Genomic DNA, 15,180 nt, shown 5'->3' with positions numbered 1-15,180 from the left:
AGTGGGAGCTTAACATTGGGTACTCATGGACACAAAGATTGCAACAGCAGACACTGGGAACTGCTAGAGGAGGGAGGGAGGGAAAGGATAAAGGGTTGAAAAACTAACTATTGGATAGCCTGCTTACTACCTGGGTGACAGGATTAATCATACCCCAACCAAAGTTCTTTACAACCCTAATATCGTATATTTATTCCTTTAAACTGACTCTCCCTTCCAACTTCTCAGTATGGCAATGGTATCATTGCCATTACCATATTCAACTGAAAACATCTCATCCTTACTTCCCATTCTCACTGTCAATTCCCTAATCAGGCCCTTATCATTTTCTGTTTAGATTACTCCAAAATACCCCAATTTGGCTGACCTGACTCTAGTATATCCCCACTTCTATATATCATGCCCAATGTATCTTTCTTAAATGTGGCTTATTTTCATACTTTATTCCTTTGTTCTAAAATGTATTTCTAATTCCCAGAGCAGTAAGTCTAAATTGCCTGTCATTCGAGTTATTCTCCAACATTATATATTCCAATCCTCTCTTCAATATACCTCTTACATAAGACAGTCTGAATGTTTCACTCTTCGCAGACTCCATGCACATTGCTACCACTCCAGCTTTCCGCATGTACCCTTCATGTGAATTATATATGGTTATTCATTTTCTGCCCAGATCTCAATTCCTCTATGAATCCTTGCCTATCTAATTTATTGCAACATTTGTAACTCCTTCATCACTTTCACCCATGCCATAGTCTCTTTTTCAGTATGCTCTGTTAGATATACTCTGCCTTCTTTCAATATGTTTTTGAGTTAACTCTCATATCAGAAATGATCTGAACAACCAGTTACTACAAAGCGTGGAAAGATGTATTTTATTCATTACAAAATCATGACTCAGAGATTTCTAAAACAGACTTAGTAAAGAAGATATTTCCAAGGCAGGGTGACTTTTCTGGTGTCCTTCAAGGTTACTTATTTATTTATTGAAAATCAATGGCTTTCAGAAATAGATGTGTTGATCTGTGCTGAGACAACATATCCAAATTCAACTGGAATTGAATTAATGTCAGCAAGGTGCCTTAAAAAGAGAAAGAAGGCATTGGATTGGGAAACAGGAGACTTGTGTTCACTTCTAGGCCCAACACTGTCACTTACTAGGTGCATGATCTTGGACAACTCAGTGAATCTGTCAAAATATGTTTTCTGAAGAGCACACCATTAACTAAGGAGCTAAGAAAACAAATTTTCTGAAGTGCACTGCTACAAGAATGTAACAAGTTTGTAAAAGAAGTTGTCAGGCAATACATAGCGAGCTTGGTAATGTCTCACCATCAAATTTCTGTATATAATTGTACTATAGTGATAGCCTATCAAAAATCATGGAACTTCAATTTGTCTTTTAAAAACAAAACAGCTTAAAGAACAAATAAAGATATTCATGTAGATTTCCAAAAACTGGTTATCCATTCATTCAATAAGTATTAATTTACTGATCAGTATGCTAGGCCTTGGGGATGTGCAGTGAAGACAAATATAATAAATATTATATCTGCCCTCAAAGAGATCACTGTCTAAATTGGGAGACAGACAATTATAATAAAGGGTGATAAGTTCTGCAATGGTGGTAAGCACAAAGGGGGCCTCTGGAGCACAAAGAAGAGGACAAATCTGTTCTAAACTAGTCTTTTGAACAGAGAGTTGATTAGACAAGGCTTTTCTTGCAATAAGTGACTGCTAGGCCTATAGAATATCCAGGAATATTATCTTAGTCTTACTGGGCTACTGTAACAAAACACCTTTGACTAGATAACTTATAAACAACAGAAAGGTATTTCTTACAGTTGTAAAGGCTGGGAAGTCCAAGATTAAGGTGTTACCAGTGTCTGGAGGAGTCGTACTTCCTCATAGACAGCGCCTTCTCGCTGTGTCCTCACGTGATGGAAGTGGCAAGGCAGGTGTTTGGGGCCTCTTTTATAAGAGAACTAATCCCATTCATGAGGGCTCCACGTACATTATTTAATCACCTCCCAAAGGCCCCACCTCCTAATATTATCATATTGGTGGAGAGGTTTCAACATAGGAATTTTGGAGAGACACAAATATTCAGACCATAGCATTTACCAAATAATTTTAAAAAGTTAGAACAAAAATCCCTGAAGGGATTTGCAGATGGTTTGATACTGTGGTATAGTGGTTAAAAGTACAAGCTCTGGAGTGTCAGCCTGAGTTAAAATCCTAGATCTGCAAATTGCAAATTAACTTGGACAAGTTACTTGAGGTCTTTGGACCTTGGTTTCTCATTTTAAAAATCAGTACAATTCATAAATGTACCTCATAGGTTTGTTGTAAGAATTAAATAGGTTAAAACATGTAAAATTCATAGAACAGCACCTGGCAAAGAGTAAACATGTCACCCTGCACACTTGAATGTCAATTCCAGGAGTGCAGGAAATCTAACTGTTGAATTACTAGCCTTTAGTAAGTGGCCCATAGCAGGCTGAATGAATGAATGATCATCAATTTAACTTTTTTTTGTCATGGGTATAATCCTAAGAGGTAAGAAGGTTGAATAATCCCAATTGTTTTCATTGTTGCCTTAATATAGGCCCACAGAGTAAAGGAGGGAAAGCAATTAGGCAACCCAGCTATTCTACTTTCAAGTTAGACTTTAAAAAATAAAAGGGCTTCAAATTGAAATCATCTCTTGCCTCTCCTATGGGTTACATTAGAGCAAGAACAATTTCTTAACATTCATAGCTACTATCCATGGGGTGCTTGCTATATGCCAGAGAGGTGAATTGAATTGCCTAAAGTGAGGTAGCTCCCAGGTTGAGGAGCAAAAATTTGAACCCTGATCTGTTTGACCTGAATCTAGTTAGTACAGTGCTTGACACATAGTTAATGTGCAATAAATATTTGTTGAATAAGTGGGTGAATAAATATGTCAGCAAGTATATTTTCTTCTGTAGATGAACCTACAGTTTAGCTTTAAGGGTTTTCATGATCTTGATAAGCTCAAGCCAATGTTAAGAGTAAGGAAAAGGTATGACCACAAAAGAGAATTTACGTAGGAAAATCTCTTGACTAGAAATTCCAAATGGGAAAAGAGAGTTGGATTTGTTTTGAAGTTACACACACACACATACACAGGCATGCATGCACGCACACACACACATACATACATACATGTCATCACAACTGTTTGGAGCACCTTAAACACATACATACACACAGGAGCATGCAGACCCACACCACAACTGTACTTTTTTAAATCAAATGCTTTCTTTTGTCTTCTTAACACATCTGAGAGAGGGTAAATGACAGAGTGTCAGAGTTAGAAAGGACGTTAGCAATTACCTAATCAGATCTCCTCATGTTAATGTAAAAATTGACACTCTAGAGGGGAAGTAAATTGCTAAGGTCACACAAGGAGTCAGAATAAGATTAAGAATCTCAGTTTCCTGACTCACAGTTTGTTTTACTCTGAACTGTCACCATTTACCATCTCATTTTATAGATGAGGTAACCAAAGCATCCTAAGAATGTTGATGGCCAAGCTCCTGCCACTTGTCTGTTGAAATAGGACTTGAAATCAGATCTCCTTTATTTTAAATATAAAGCTTGCTGTCATCCAAGTGCTTCTGTCTGGATGCCCAGAAGAAAGATCCTTTCCTATTGAATTAAACAGTGGACTGAGGGTAATTTACAGAAAGCTTTGTCCTTGGCTTTAAGAGAAAATGTCCAAGGCTGCTTTATTTTCAGTCCCAGGGAGGCTCCATGAAGGCAGGAATGCTGTCTGTCTTCCTTATTGAATCCACAACACCTAGCACAAAGGAAGGCAGTTAATAAATATTTGTTGTTGAATGCATGCCATGCTAAAGGGAAAGTAGGTTGGGTAATGGTTTCCCAGTGGCAATGGATGGACAATCATTAGGGCTGGAAAAAGTGGGAACAGATGAGGAAAAGAGGTGGGAGGAACCCTTAAACAAAGGAGAAGCTCTTTCTCTTCATCTTATTGAAGCTGCAATCACTGCGCACAGGCTGAGTAGATTGATAGAAATGTGATTGGCAAAGATATTTAAATGAGACCTCCTTAAAATTGTTACTCTCCACCCCACCCCCACGTTCCTTTACATTTTGTTTCAGTCATTACCCAGGGACCGGATACAGAGATTCCTATGGGGAGTTTTAATGGGTCGATTCAATTTCATCTGGATGACGCCACTTAGCCAAGCATTAAGAGCTACAGCTCCGGGAAAGCAAACGACACCGGGGCGGGGGCGGGTGGGGAGAGAAAGAAATTATAACAAGGAGCAATAAATCCCTTCTTTCCCATCCTCTGCTATAATCCATTCACAAGACCTCGAGAAATCATCTACATTCACAAAAACAGCCAGCTAGCTAAGCTGAACACACTGCAACCCCACTCCCTGCCCCCACTGCACCCTGAGCCATATAAATAATCACACACTGGCGGTATCTATTGCTCCGTTGAGATACCCTGTGTCTACAACTGCAGTTTCTGCTGCTTCGGTTCATCTGTCAGATTGGAGGAGAGGGAGGCCGAGGTGGAGGCGGAGGCGGAGGCGAAGGCAAAAGAGAAGGAGGGGGAGGAGGTAAAGGAGGAAGAAGGGGAGGAGGGAAAGGGGAGGGCAAGAGGAGGGGAAGGAAAATACTGGAGGAGGGGGGGAAAAGAAACAGGAGGAGGAGGAGAAGGGGGAGGAGAAAGAGGCGGAGGAGGAGGAGAAAGAAGAGGCGGAGGAGGAGGAGAAAGAGGAGGAGGAGGAGAAAGAGAGGAGGAGGAGAAAGAGGAGGAGGTGAACAACTTACCCTGCTGAGCTTTCTTTGGGGAATACGTGCATCAAGATTTAGATCTGCCTGTAAAATCTATACAAAGCATATGCCACTACAGGTTTGACTCTCCCCTCCCCCCTTTTTTTGTTTTTGTTTTGTTTTGTTTCGTTTTATGTTCTGTTTTCTCTGCTGTGTCAAAGAACAAGACAGAACTATCTCTGTTTCTGGCTCCACTGTCTGCCAGTGAAAGAGTTTTCATTCAGACTTTCGGAAGAGAGGTGGAGAAACCTAAAGACTGAGGAGAAGAGATCCTTTGAGCCAGATGGGGCATTAGTTCTTCTGCTTTTCTCAGCATGGATAAGCCCTTTCCTCAAGGTAAGCCATAGAAATTAGCTCTTTAAAAACCCAGAATTCTTTCTATGCAATGCACAGATTGCCATTCATTCCAGCCATCCTGTGCTGTCTCTGTGTGTGCGTGTGTGTACGCGCGCTTGCGCGCGCGCGCGCAAGCGCGTGGATAAAATAAAATGAAAACCCTTTAAATAATATTTAAATAAACCAGCTCTTGCAGAAAACTATCCATATTAGAAATGTGTAAATCAAAATAGAACTTCAAAATAATATTTTTGTAGGCGAATGTCAATTGAATTTCTAGCCTGTTAGCCTTTAAATGCATTTTGGTACTTGCCTAAACCCTTCAAAACGCAGCCTAACCACCCAAGCGGAGGACAGAGAGAGAGCCCGTGCTAAGGCCAGTCTGGCTGCCCAGCGGGCATCCTGTCAGCATGGGGCTAGCCTGCTATTGGCTCACAAGTCTGGGCTGTGCATCGTTCAGATTTCATCACATCACCTTGCCCTGGGTAGACATGGCGCAAGCTGACACGGCATAACCCCCCACTTACATTGAGTCAGAGCAGTGATTTAGAAATCTCTGGATCCGTGCCTGGGTACGTGTGCACATGTCGCTGTGTGGCATATGGAAATGTTGTCAAAAGTGAGAACCTGTGAGCACGTCTACTTAGCCAATAGGCATTTGATACGACCTAGGGCAATGGTTTACTGCACACTCACTTCCATGAAGCTAACTAATTATAATTATCATTCACCTCTGCATGCTGCAAACCAAGTTGGATGAACAGAAAACAGACCTTGAACTCTTAAGCAGAAACTCTATTTTGAAATGGAAACTATTGTTGCTTTTCTGGGAATATTAAAACCTCACTGTATCATGATGTGTTATCACATGAATTTGGATATACCAGGTGTTAAATCATGTTTCCAAAAAGTCGACTGCATTCATAAATACAAATAAGGCACAGGCTAGCATTTTATCCACAATGAAATATTGGTCTTGCTCTCCTTGCCTCTAAACAAACATGTACAAATACATTACTATAACATTCTATATATTTGTCTCTTTGTGTTCTGTTTTTAGGTCTTTCTAGCTGTGAAACAGTCTAGATAGTGATCTGAGTGACTTAGATTTGAAGATATTTTTTAAGAGTTGAGGAGTTGAGTAGTGAGGAAGTAAAGAACCAAAAGGAAAGGAGACTAATTCTTCCTTAAAGACTTGAAACAGAGAAATGCAACCAACAAACCCAACATAAAATTTAGAGCATCTGGACAAGAAAGGCCTTTAAAAACCCTCCTTTTGTTTTGCAGATGAAGAAACAGGACCAGAACAGAGGTCATTTGCCTACAGACACACAGCAAAGTAGAGCTAGCATTAGGACTAGAACTTAAATTTCTTGTGTCATGTAAAAGGATTTTAGTTTTTAAAAAAAATTCCTGCTTCTTAAATGAACAACCAGCTTCTTCTTAGACTTTTCCTCAGGATTAGATGTATGTGAATTCATTTGGTATTACAACTTTTCCCTGTATCATTCATCACTAAAAGACCTATATCTTTTAAAATTCAAGGTCTTAAAACTGCAAGACTCCCTGGTTTGAAATAAACTGCTATGAGTCTTAATGAAACCATTAAAGTAATGAATAGGACTAGGGTAGCAAAGTGACAAGTTAAGAGTTAAATGTGGTGAGAACCTGGCAGCTCCAACAAGATGTATGCGGTAGGAGGGAGGCCCAGTCAGTGGCAGAGAGGTTAGTAATGTAAACTATATACAACTTGGTATTTGTAAGGGGGGAGTGCTTTGATAGAGATGCAAATGCTTTTGCACAGAGAGGGATTTTTAGAGAGCAGACTTTGGAACAGTAGAACTAAGAAAACATATAAAGCCAAAGCAGAAATTCCCCCTATGTTTGCTTTCAGTTATTCTGAGAAGGAGTGTATATAACAGCAGAGCATAGAAAAAAGCAACACACCTAAGAGCCGTTACACAGTAAGGTACAAAACAGCATTGAACCCACGGGAGTGGGAGAAAACAAGAGCCAGGATCTCCTCTTCCCCACTCTTCTTTGAAATCAACATTGAGTCATACTGTATCAGAAAGGATTTACCATAGAAATCAGAACTGTCTTAAGGTGTTGGCATAGAAGGGCTTTCGATAGGAAAGTTTTCAACTTTATTCTCAACATGGCAGATTTTAGGTTCCAGGGAGAAAATACATTTTCTTTCATTAACAAACATTAGCATTTCTTGAATGGGCTTAGCTTTCTAGTCCCTAAATTGGCATAAGAAAAGAAAATTTTTTTAGGTTGAACAAGGCAAATTCAGGGCTACAGAAAAACTGTTTAGAAGCTATGAGCACCTGGCCAGAGAGACTGTGATGGGAGTGGGTTTACAATGCATCATTCATTACTGCAGAGGCACTACGTGACAAAAATCACTAGATCCCATCAATGTGCAGCCAAGACCTGTAATCACCTTTGCTCTTATTTAATAATATGTGATGTGTACATTCTCTCTCTCTCTCTCTCTCTCTCTCTCTCATTCGATAGAATATGGAATTGGCCAACTGCACAGTCAGTTTCTTAACTGTTGCTGCTCACAATGAATGGCTCTTTAGTGGGTGGATTTCTAAATCATAAACATTCATGTAGTGGTAGTTTTTCATCTAGCCTATGTGCTACAGCAGTGTCTTGCTGTTCCTTTTCTCAACATATTTTTCTCTCTTACCTTCCTGTACAGTATCTATTTCAGTTCATCCTGTTAGCCAGACAGATTCAGCACATCCTGAATGGCAACCAATTTATTGTCATTCAATCCTTAAATCCTACTCAACATTCTGATTTTATTCAGGTCCTACTGTCCACTTATTGCAGGTCTCCCACATTAGATCCCAGAGTCCATTTGAATAAAAGATTTTACAGAGCAGGAAGAAACCTTCTAAGTTTATCCTGTCAGTCCCCTTACTTATAGGCAAGACAGTACATCATTATTTCAGACTGATGCCCACAGCTTCCTTTAATCATCCAACCAAGCATCTCAATTTATCAATCTTGCAGAAATATAATCAATATTGAAATACAACTTTTCAACCTAAACACCATGTACCCTTCTGCTCCCCTTTGAACATAATTCTCATTATTGTTTCTGAGTCATTTATATTATGACCCAGATTCCTCCCAGATTAGCTTTCAACCTTTTGGGCATGTCCCTGAGGTACCTAGCGACATCCCTAGAATCCTGTCTTTGGAATCTCACCTGTTTATCTCCTGTAACTTTAAGACCTTGTATACCTTCCTTTAAATTATTGCTTCCTGGAATTTTCAATATGTTTTGAATCTAGTTTCTTTTGGGAAATCAATTAGTCTAAACTGCATTCAGCATGTATATTATTGTTCTTACAGTACAAAGGACTTGCAGGGCTCTACATATTCTTTAGCTGATCAATGGACATAAATCTATTTCTCATAAATTTGTCAAAAGACTCTTCCCAGTCCCAAGTTCCTACATCTACATACCCTCCAAGCCAAATGAACAATGTGTCCTTTTTTATTTGGTGTCTGCATGAAAGCTGCCAGTTCCTTTCCAATGCTGAGACTATGAATCTATAAAGATACAGCAAAGGTAGAGGTGGCAGGTTGCATGAGCCTTTGAGTGCAAGTAAATAAAGGAAACATACATTTTGCTTTTGAATACCCAAATAAATAAGGGCACATTGCCCACCTTACCCTCAAGGACTTGAAGATGTAGAAGATATAAATGAAAAGAAATAGTTTAGAAAATTGTATAGTTATAGAAAGAAATACAGACCATAATGGCTCAAGGTCCTTCAAGATCACCTTGTTCACTTCACATATCCTTCAGTTTCACATAGATAGTGAAACTGAGGTCCAAAGAAAGCAAGTGATTTGACAAAAGTGACATAAATATTTGAGTCTGAGAGTTTCCATAATATTTATTTGCATTCTCTTATGATGCATTTATTTAACACCAAAACAACTAGTTAAAACGTGAAATTTTTGTCAGACTGGTTCTTTGATGTGATATGCCAAAAAGGTTATTTTTAACCAAATTAAATCTTTTCAAATAATGAACAGATGTAAATTCAGCTAATCAGGTTTGCATGAGGATATAGCCTCAAAAGTCAACTGAGTCTGGTCATATTATTAGCCACTGAGTCCTTGTTTTTCCTGTTACTGAGCTTTGGGCCCATTTCAGTGTCGTGTTTGCTTGCTTACGGAAACCTAATCAAGCACCATCCTCTCTCACTTGTTCATTCTATTACTCATTCAAGCTATCCATCACATACAGTAGTGTGAGTAATTGATCTATTTTGAGGAGGCCTGAAATCTGATGGATCTCAAATATATACTTTATTCGTGCTAGTGTTTTGCTAGGTCCTAATGCCTCCAGGATATTTCCTGGATTTGTGTTTAGGTTTCCTCATTTACACCTTTTTGGCTCTTCAGTCTTCTAAGTGGTGTGATACAGCAGTCTGCTATTTGTACAATATTTTCCCCATGGTCATCATCATCAGTTCTAGGCGTGGTAAAATCCTTCAGGGAATGACCAACCACCTCTTCCTGACTATGGTACAAAGGAAATACAAGCATATGCTTTCTAGATATTCAACTTAGCTTAAAGATGGTATAAGAATGTCACTGTCCTTTAAGAAGGTCAGTTTATTGTGTAAGGTAGTGATACAGAAAAGAAGTCCAAGCAGATTCTGCTTGGTAAATCCCATCATATGGAGTTGACTTGGGATAGTAATAGGTATAATTATAGATGATTTTTGAAATAATTCAGGACTTGTCTTCTATAGTTCCTTGATCCCCAGTATTACTCCCACGTGTACAAAAGCTTGATTCTAGAGCCTCCATTCCATTTAAAAAGAATCACTTCCTTAGTAAGTTAAAGCAGCCAGTAAGGTGAAGAGAACTGCAAGATGATTAGTCTTGGCTTCCTTATACTCTTGGGAAGCCTTTTTTTTTCTACTACACTGCAGACAGCTTAATTCCTACCCTCTGTATCTCTGCCTTTATTGCATTCTCCTTGCTTGCCTGTATTCACTGAATCAAGTAATGTCCTTTCTTATCTGTGTATTACTGCTTATCATAAATTCACACTGAAAAGATAATTTTGATTGGTTATATATATATATATATATGAGCAATTTCTCATGGGAGACTTTTGAGGCTTTCTCTTTTCCTTCAGCATTGCTTCAGAAAATAGCCTTTGCATGTAATACGAGGTGCCATTTGTATTAGAATTCTGATACCCAAGGCTTGGACGTCTCTGCTAGCAAGTACCTGAATGAGCTAGCTGCTCCTATGAAACTAGGCATTTGATGGAATACAAAAATAATCAACTACCTGATCTTTGTTCCCAAACTTCTTTATAGTCTGGATGGGATGATCAGATTGGCCTATAAAGAAGTAAGTGAGGTTAATTACAGAATAAATGTGTAGCATGAAGATTACTGCAAAGCAATTGAAGGTAGCGGTGGTGATAGGGCCTGAGCTTTGTTGGTTTCTTGCAAAGTACTTATGCCTGTGTGTTCTCATTTACTGTTTTTATGCCTTCTCTCCTAGGATTTTCTCATGTGCCCTGAGATCCATGTAACTACAAGGGCTCCTCTTATCACCATAAGTGCCACCCTGGCTTAAAACCACTCAGAGCTTAAAAATTAAGGCAAAATGGATGCTGCGGTGACAGATGATTTTCAACAAATTCTGCCTATTGAACAGCTGCGCTCTACTCATGCTAGCAATGACTATGTGGAACGGCCTCCAGCCCCCTGTAAACAGGCCCTCTCAAGCCCTTCCCTTATTGTGCAAACCCACAAGTCTGATTGGTCTCTGGCTACCATGCCTACTTCTCTCCCCCGCAGTCTCAGCCAGTGCCATCAACTGCAGCCCTTGCCTCAGCATCTGAGCCAATCTAGCATTGCCAGCTCAATGTCTCATAGCACCACTGCCTCTGATCAAAGGCTCTTGGCCAGCATTACACCCTCACCTTCAGGCCAATCCATCATCCGAACCCAGCCTGGAGCAGGGGTCCACCCAAAGGCTGATGGTGCTCTGAAGGGAGAAGCTGAGCAATCTGCAGGGCACCCTAGTGAGCACCTCTTCATCTGTGAGGAGTGTGGGCGCTGCAAGTGTGTCCCCTGCACAGCAGCTCGCCCTCTCCCCTCCTGCTGGCTGTGCAACCAGCGTTGCCTTTGCTCTGCTGAGAGCCTCCTCGATTATGGCACTTGTGTCTGCTGTGTCAAGGGCCTCTTCTACCACTGCTCCACTGATGATGAAGACAACTGTGCTGATGAGCCCTGCTCTTGTGGGCCTAGTTCTTGCTTTGTCCGCTGGGCAGCCATGAGCCTCATCTCCCTCTTCCTACCCTGCCTGTGCTGCTACCTGCCTACCCGTGGATGCCTCCATCTGTGCCAACGGGGCTACGATAGCCTCCGGCGACCAGGCTGCCGCTGCAAGAGGCACACCAACACTGTGTGCAGAAAGATCTCTTCTGGTAGTGCACCCTTCCCCAAGGCCCAGGAAAAGTCTGTATGACCTTCCAACAAGGTGGATCCAGAGCTTTTCTCCTTCTAGCCCCCATCAGTAATGCATAGGCCTCATCTTTGGAGAGGGGAAGGAGTGATAAACTAGCCAAAGTTAGGGCCTCTCCTCTTTTGTTCCTGCAGTGTCAGGGGAATGACCAAGTACATCCTGGTGCAGGATGCCTTGTTCTTTCTCACAGTATCTATCCCACTCCTCTTCAGTCTTTACACCCTGCCAGCTCAGCCCTTATGGCTGTCATGGCAAATTCAGGTGATATATGGGTATGAGGTTTGAACACTGAGGACTGACAGGGCCAGCAACGTGGAGGTTTAGGGGCTCCCCAGTGTAATACCTCTCGATGCAGGCTCTGATCGTCACTCTGTTTTCTGCTGTGCCTTTGGAAGCTTTCTGCTAAGATGGTTTTCACAGGTACATGTGGAACAGCGTTCAACCTTCCAGGGAATATGACCCCTTCTCCCTGTTACTGCCCTTCTTTATTCCTCTCTCCTCTTTCATTATTCTGTTCTGTATTCTTTTCACCTTCATTCTCACCCTCTCTACTTTTACTTTTTCTCTTTCTTCCTCCCTTTCTCCTTCTCCCCTCCTTCTTTTTCAGACTGATCCTTTCTCTGCCTGATCTATATTTGTCTCTCTCTACCTTCCCTCTTTCTCTAACATGTCCAAAAGTGCTGTTTTTCCATAGATGTTTCCTTAGACGCCAAACTTTGCTATGCTATAGTATTTACTAATTTTTATTAAGGGAAATGGATTACTGTAATGAACTGATCACTAGCAATAGTCTGTATCCCGATGTGTGTATGTGCTCACAATCACTCTCACCTGTTTGTGAGCACATGCGGCAAAGTTATCTTATATTTCCAGGTTTAACTAGTTGGAGTTTTTCTCCCTTTCTCAATAATCAACTTATAGTACTGACAGATTCCACTAGCATGCTGAGTAGGACAGTAAATCAGGATGCTCATAACTTTGTATGTCTGACCCAAGTGCCAAAGGCAGACGTGCTTTATAGCTAAATGAACAAAGCAAAGGATACAGAGGTATGTTCTCTCTTAGAAGCTAACTTCCCTGAGACTGCATGGCTCAGGCGTTAATAATGGACATAAAAAGTCAGAAAACGTTAGAGCTGGAAGGAATCTTAACTATTAATCTACTTCAATGCCCTTATTTTACAGATGGGAAAACTGAGGCCTGGAGATAGGAAGGGACTTGCCCAAGGCCACACACTGAGTTAACAGCAGAATTGGGACTGGAATATAGGCCTTCTGACTCCGAGTTCGGTATTCTTACCCCTGTACCACATTGAGTCATGGGACTTTTTCCTAGGGCTCTATTAACAGTGACAGAAAGCCATTCCCATTCAATTACTTTTCAGGAACCATGCTAAGTTAATGTGGTGGTCTTTCTCCAGTGCATGGTGGGTAGCTAATTAACTATCAGACGTTGAGGCTGCCCCCAGTGGACATCACCTTTGGCTCTGTCACCTTGTAGAAGCTCAAGTGTGGAAAAGAAAAGCTTAAAGAAGCCCTAACCAAGCTGTATCTTCGCCATTGCATCTACTCTTTGCTGCACACACTGTGCTTGCTCCTGGCTTGTCTGCAATGGCAGCTGCCTGAGAACTTAAATTTCAGCAACAGTGAAAAACTGAGATGAAAGATGTATAATTCAGAGAACTGACTTCTCTCTTAAAAAACACAGAGAGCCTGTGCTGTGACCCCCTTCAATGGGAAAAAGCTGCAGTGGTGATGGCAGGCTCCTAAAGACTGCTGCTTAAAGACACAAGAATTATACAGTTTCCTCTATAAGTGAATCCAGAATTCACTGAGGAATTCAGAGATTGAGGGCACTTGCTTGAAATCAAGGTGCTCCAACTTAGTTTAAGACCTCCAGACTCTAACTTTATAGATCAGCTCTTTTAGAGTGTGCATGGATGTGTGTTGCAGGGTGGAGAAGTGGGGAGAAGTGTATAGTCGTACACAGGGAAGAGGGGACATCCATGTCCCTTCGTTGGATACATATTACAGAAATATGTGCCACTCAGTTTTTGTTGGTTCTGAATCTTCCTGAAGTGTACTGACATTTGGGCTGCACAGAGCCCCACACCTTCACTTACACCTCCTCTTCTAGAATTGCTTTGCTCTATTTTTGTATATATAAATATGTTATGATTATTATTAATAATGTTAATGATATTGCTGCAAATGGTGCCATATATAAGGTTAGGCTTCTTGGAACATTTATAAACCCAAACCAATACCTGTAACCTCTTATGTTGCTTTCAGATCCTTCAATTTTAAGTAACTTTTTAATCTTACAAGTCTGCTTGATTGTACTTTACACTTATCTACCCCTAAAAGCTCTGCCCAGTTCTCTGGGTCAAGCTGGATGGTGATGAGTAGCAACACACACTTCTCTGCTTCTGCCTGAAATGTGCTTAGAGCTCAGTTATCTAAGGATTCTCTGACACTAGTGCATTGTTCCTGGAGCTAAAGTTATTCTATGGATGTTTGCTTATTAGTTTCAGGCCCCAAAATAACATGAGCCCCTCCTCCTTGATAGCTCCTTGACATCCCAATCTTGCAGTCCTAACTCAGGCAAATTGTGCACTGCCAGAGGGGCCCTGGGTTCTGCCATATACCCAGAGGAGCCTTTCTCAGTGTGTTTCTAAATGGCCTTACACTTGGTAGAAGAAATTGAAGGGTTACTCAAATACAGTTGCAATCTGCAATCTGCTGTTGAGTCAGGGCTTTCACTTGTGTCCAAGTTGGCCTGATATGGACTGCATCTGGTTTACATATAGATGGGTCCTGTTGGGGTATGCGCATGGACGTGTGAGTGAGTGTGCATATGTATCCCTTCTGTGATTTTATATATATATATATATATATATATGTAAATATATATTCACACATCTCTATATATTTTAATGTATTGCACATGTATATTTAAAATATATACGAAAGAACTCTAAATCCTGCAGGGAGGCTCTGTTTTCATTATTTTTCTACTTTGTGTCATGTCCTGTATAAACAGGAATATTTAGAGGGTGTTTCCTGCTTAGCATTTTTTTGCAGTTAAATCATCTGTTTTGCTTTCCACGTATTGGTTCCTTGATACATTTCATATGGCATCAGCCAAGAGTTTTCCTATGGTTCCAGCCCATCTTCCCTAATCACAATAGCAATAATAAATATAGTGAACACTTACATAGTGCTTACTATATGCTAAGCACTATTTTTAGCATATTATTTATATTAGCTCATTCATTCCTCACAACTCTACAACATAGGTATCATTCCAATCTCTATTTTACAGATGAGAAAACTGAAGCACAGAAAGGTTAAGTGACTTGCCAAAGGTGACAATTGTAAACGGTAGAGCTAAGATTTGAACATAGGGTGTCTGACTCCCAGGTCCATGCTCCAGAATCAGATATAGAAGTCTGGAGCACAATGTAAACCATTCTGG

At 40.6% G+C, this 15,180-nt stretch overlaps 1 protein-coding gene across 1 annotated transcript in view; it reads left to right on the top strand.

Annotated features, from left to right (window-relative positions):
- The window catches only part of SPRY3 (sprouty RTK signaling antagonist 3), a 141,273-nt gene extending 127,521 nt beyond the window's left edge, over nucleotides 1-13,752 (top strand). The window contains exons 2-3 of the mRNA XM_033200838.1: nucleotides 4,998-5,172; nucleotides 10,735-13,752. Coding sequence (XP_033056729.1) covers nucleotides 10,840-11,706 — 867 coding nt within the window. The 5' untranslated portion in view covers nucleotides 4,998-5,172; nucleotides 10,735-10,839 and the 3' untranslated portion in view covers nucleotides 11,707-13,752. The remainder of the gene's footprint in view (nucleotides 1-4,997; nucleotides 5,173-10,734) is intronic.
- The last annotated feature ends 1,428 nt before the right edge of the window (nucleotides 13,753-15,180 follow it).

The sequence above is a fragment of the Trachypithecus francoisi genome, unplaced genomic scaffold, assembly GCF_009764315.1.
Source record: "Trachypithecus francoisi isolate TF-2019V2 unplaced genomic scaffold, Tfra_2.0 Lachesis_group6, whole genome shotgun sequence".
Lineage (NCBI taxonomy): Eukaryota > Metazoa > Chordata > Mammalia > Primates > Cercopithecidae > Trachypithecus > Trachypithecus francoisi.
The sequence above is the reverse complement of the archived record's forward strand: the minus strand, read 5'-3'. Positions and strand labels throughout refer to the sequence as shown.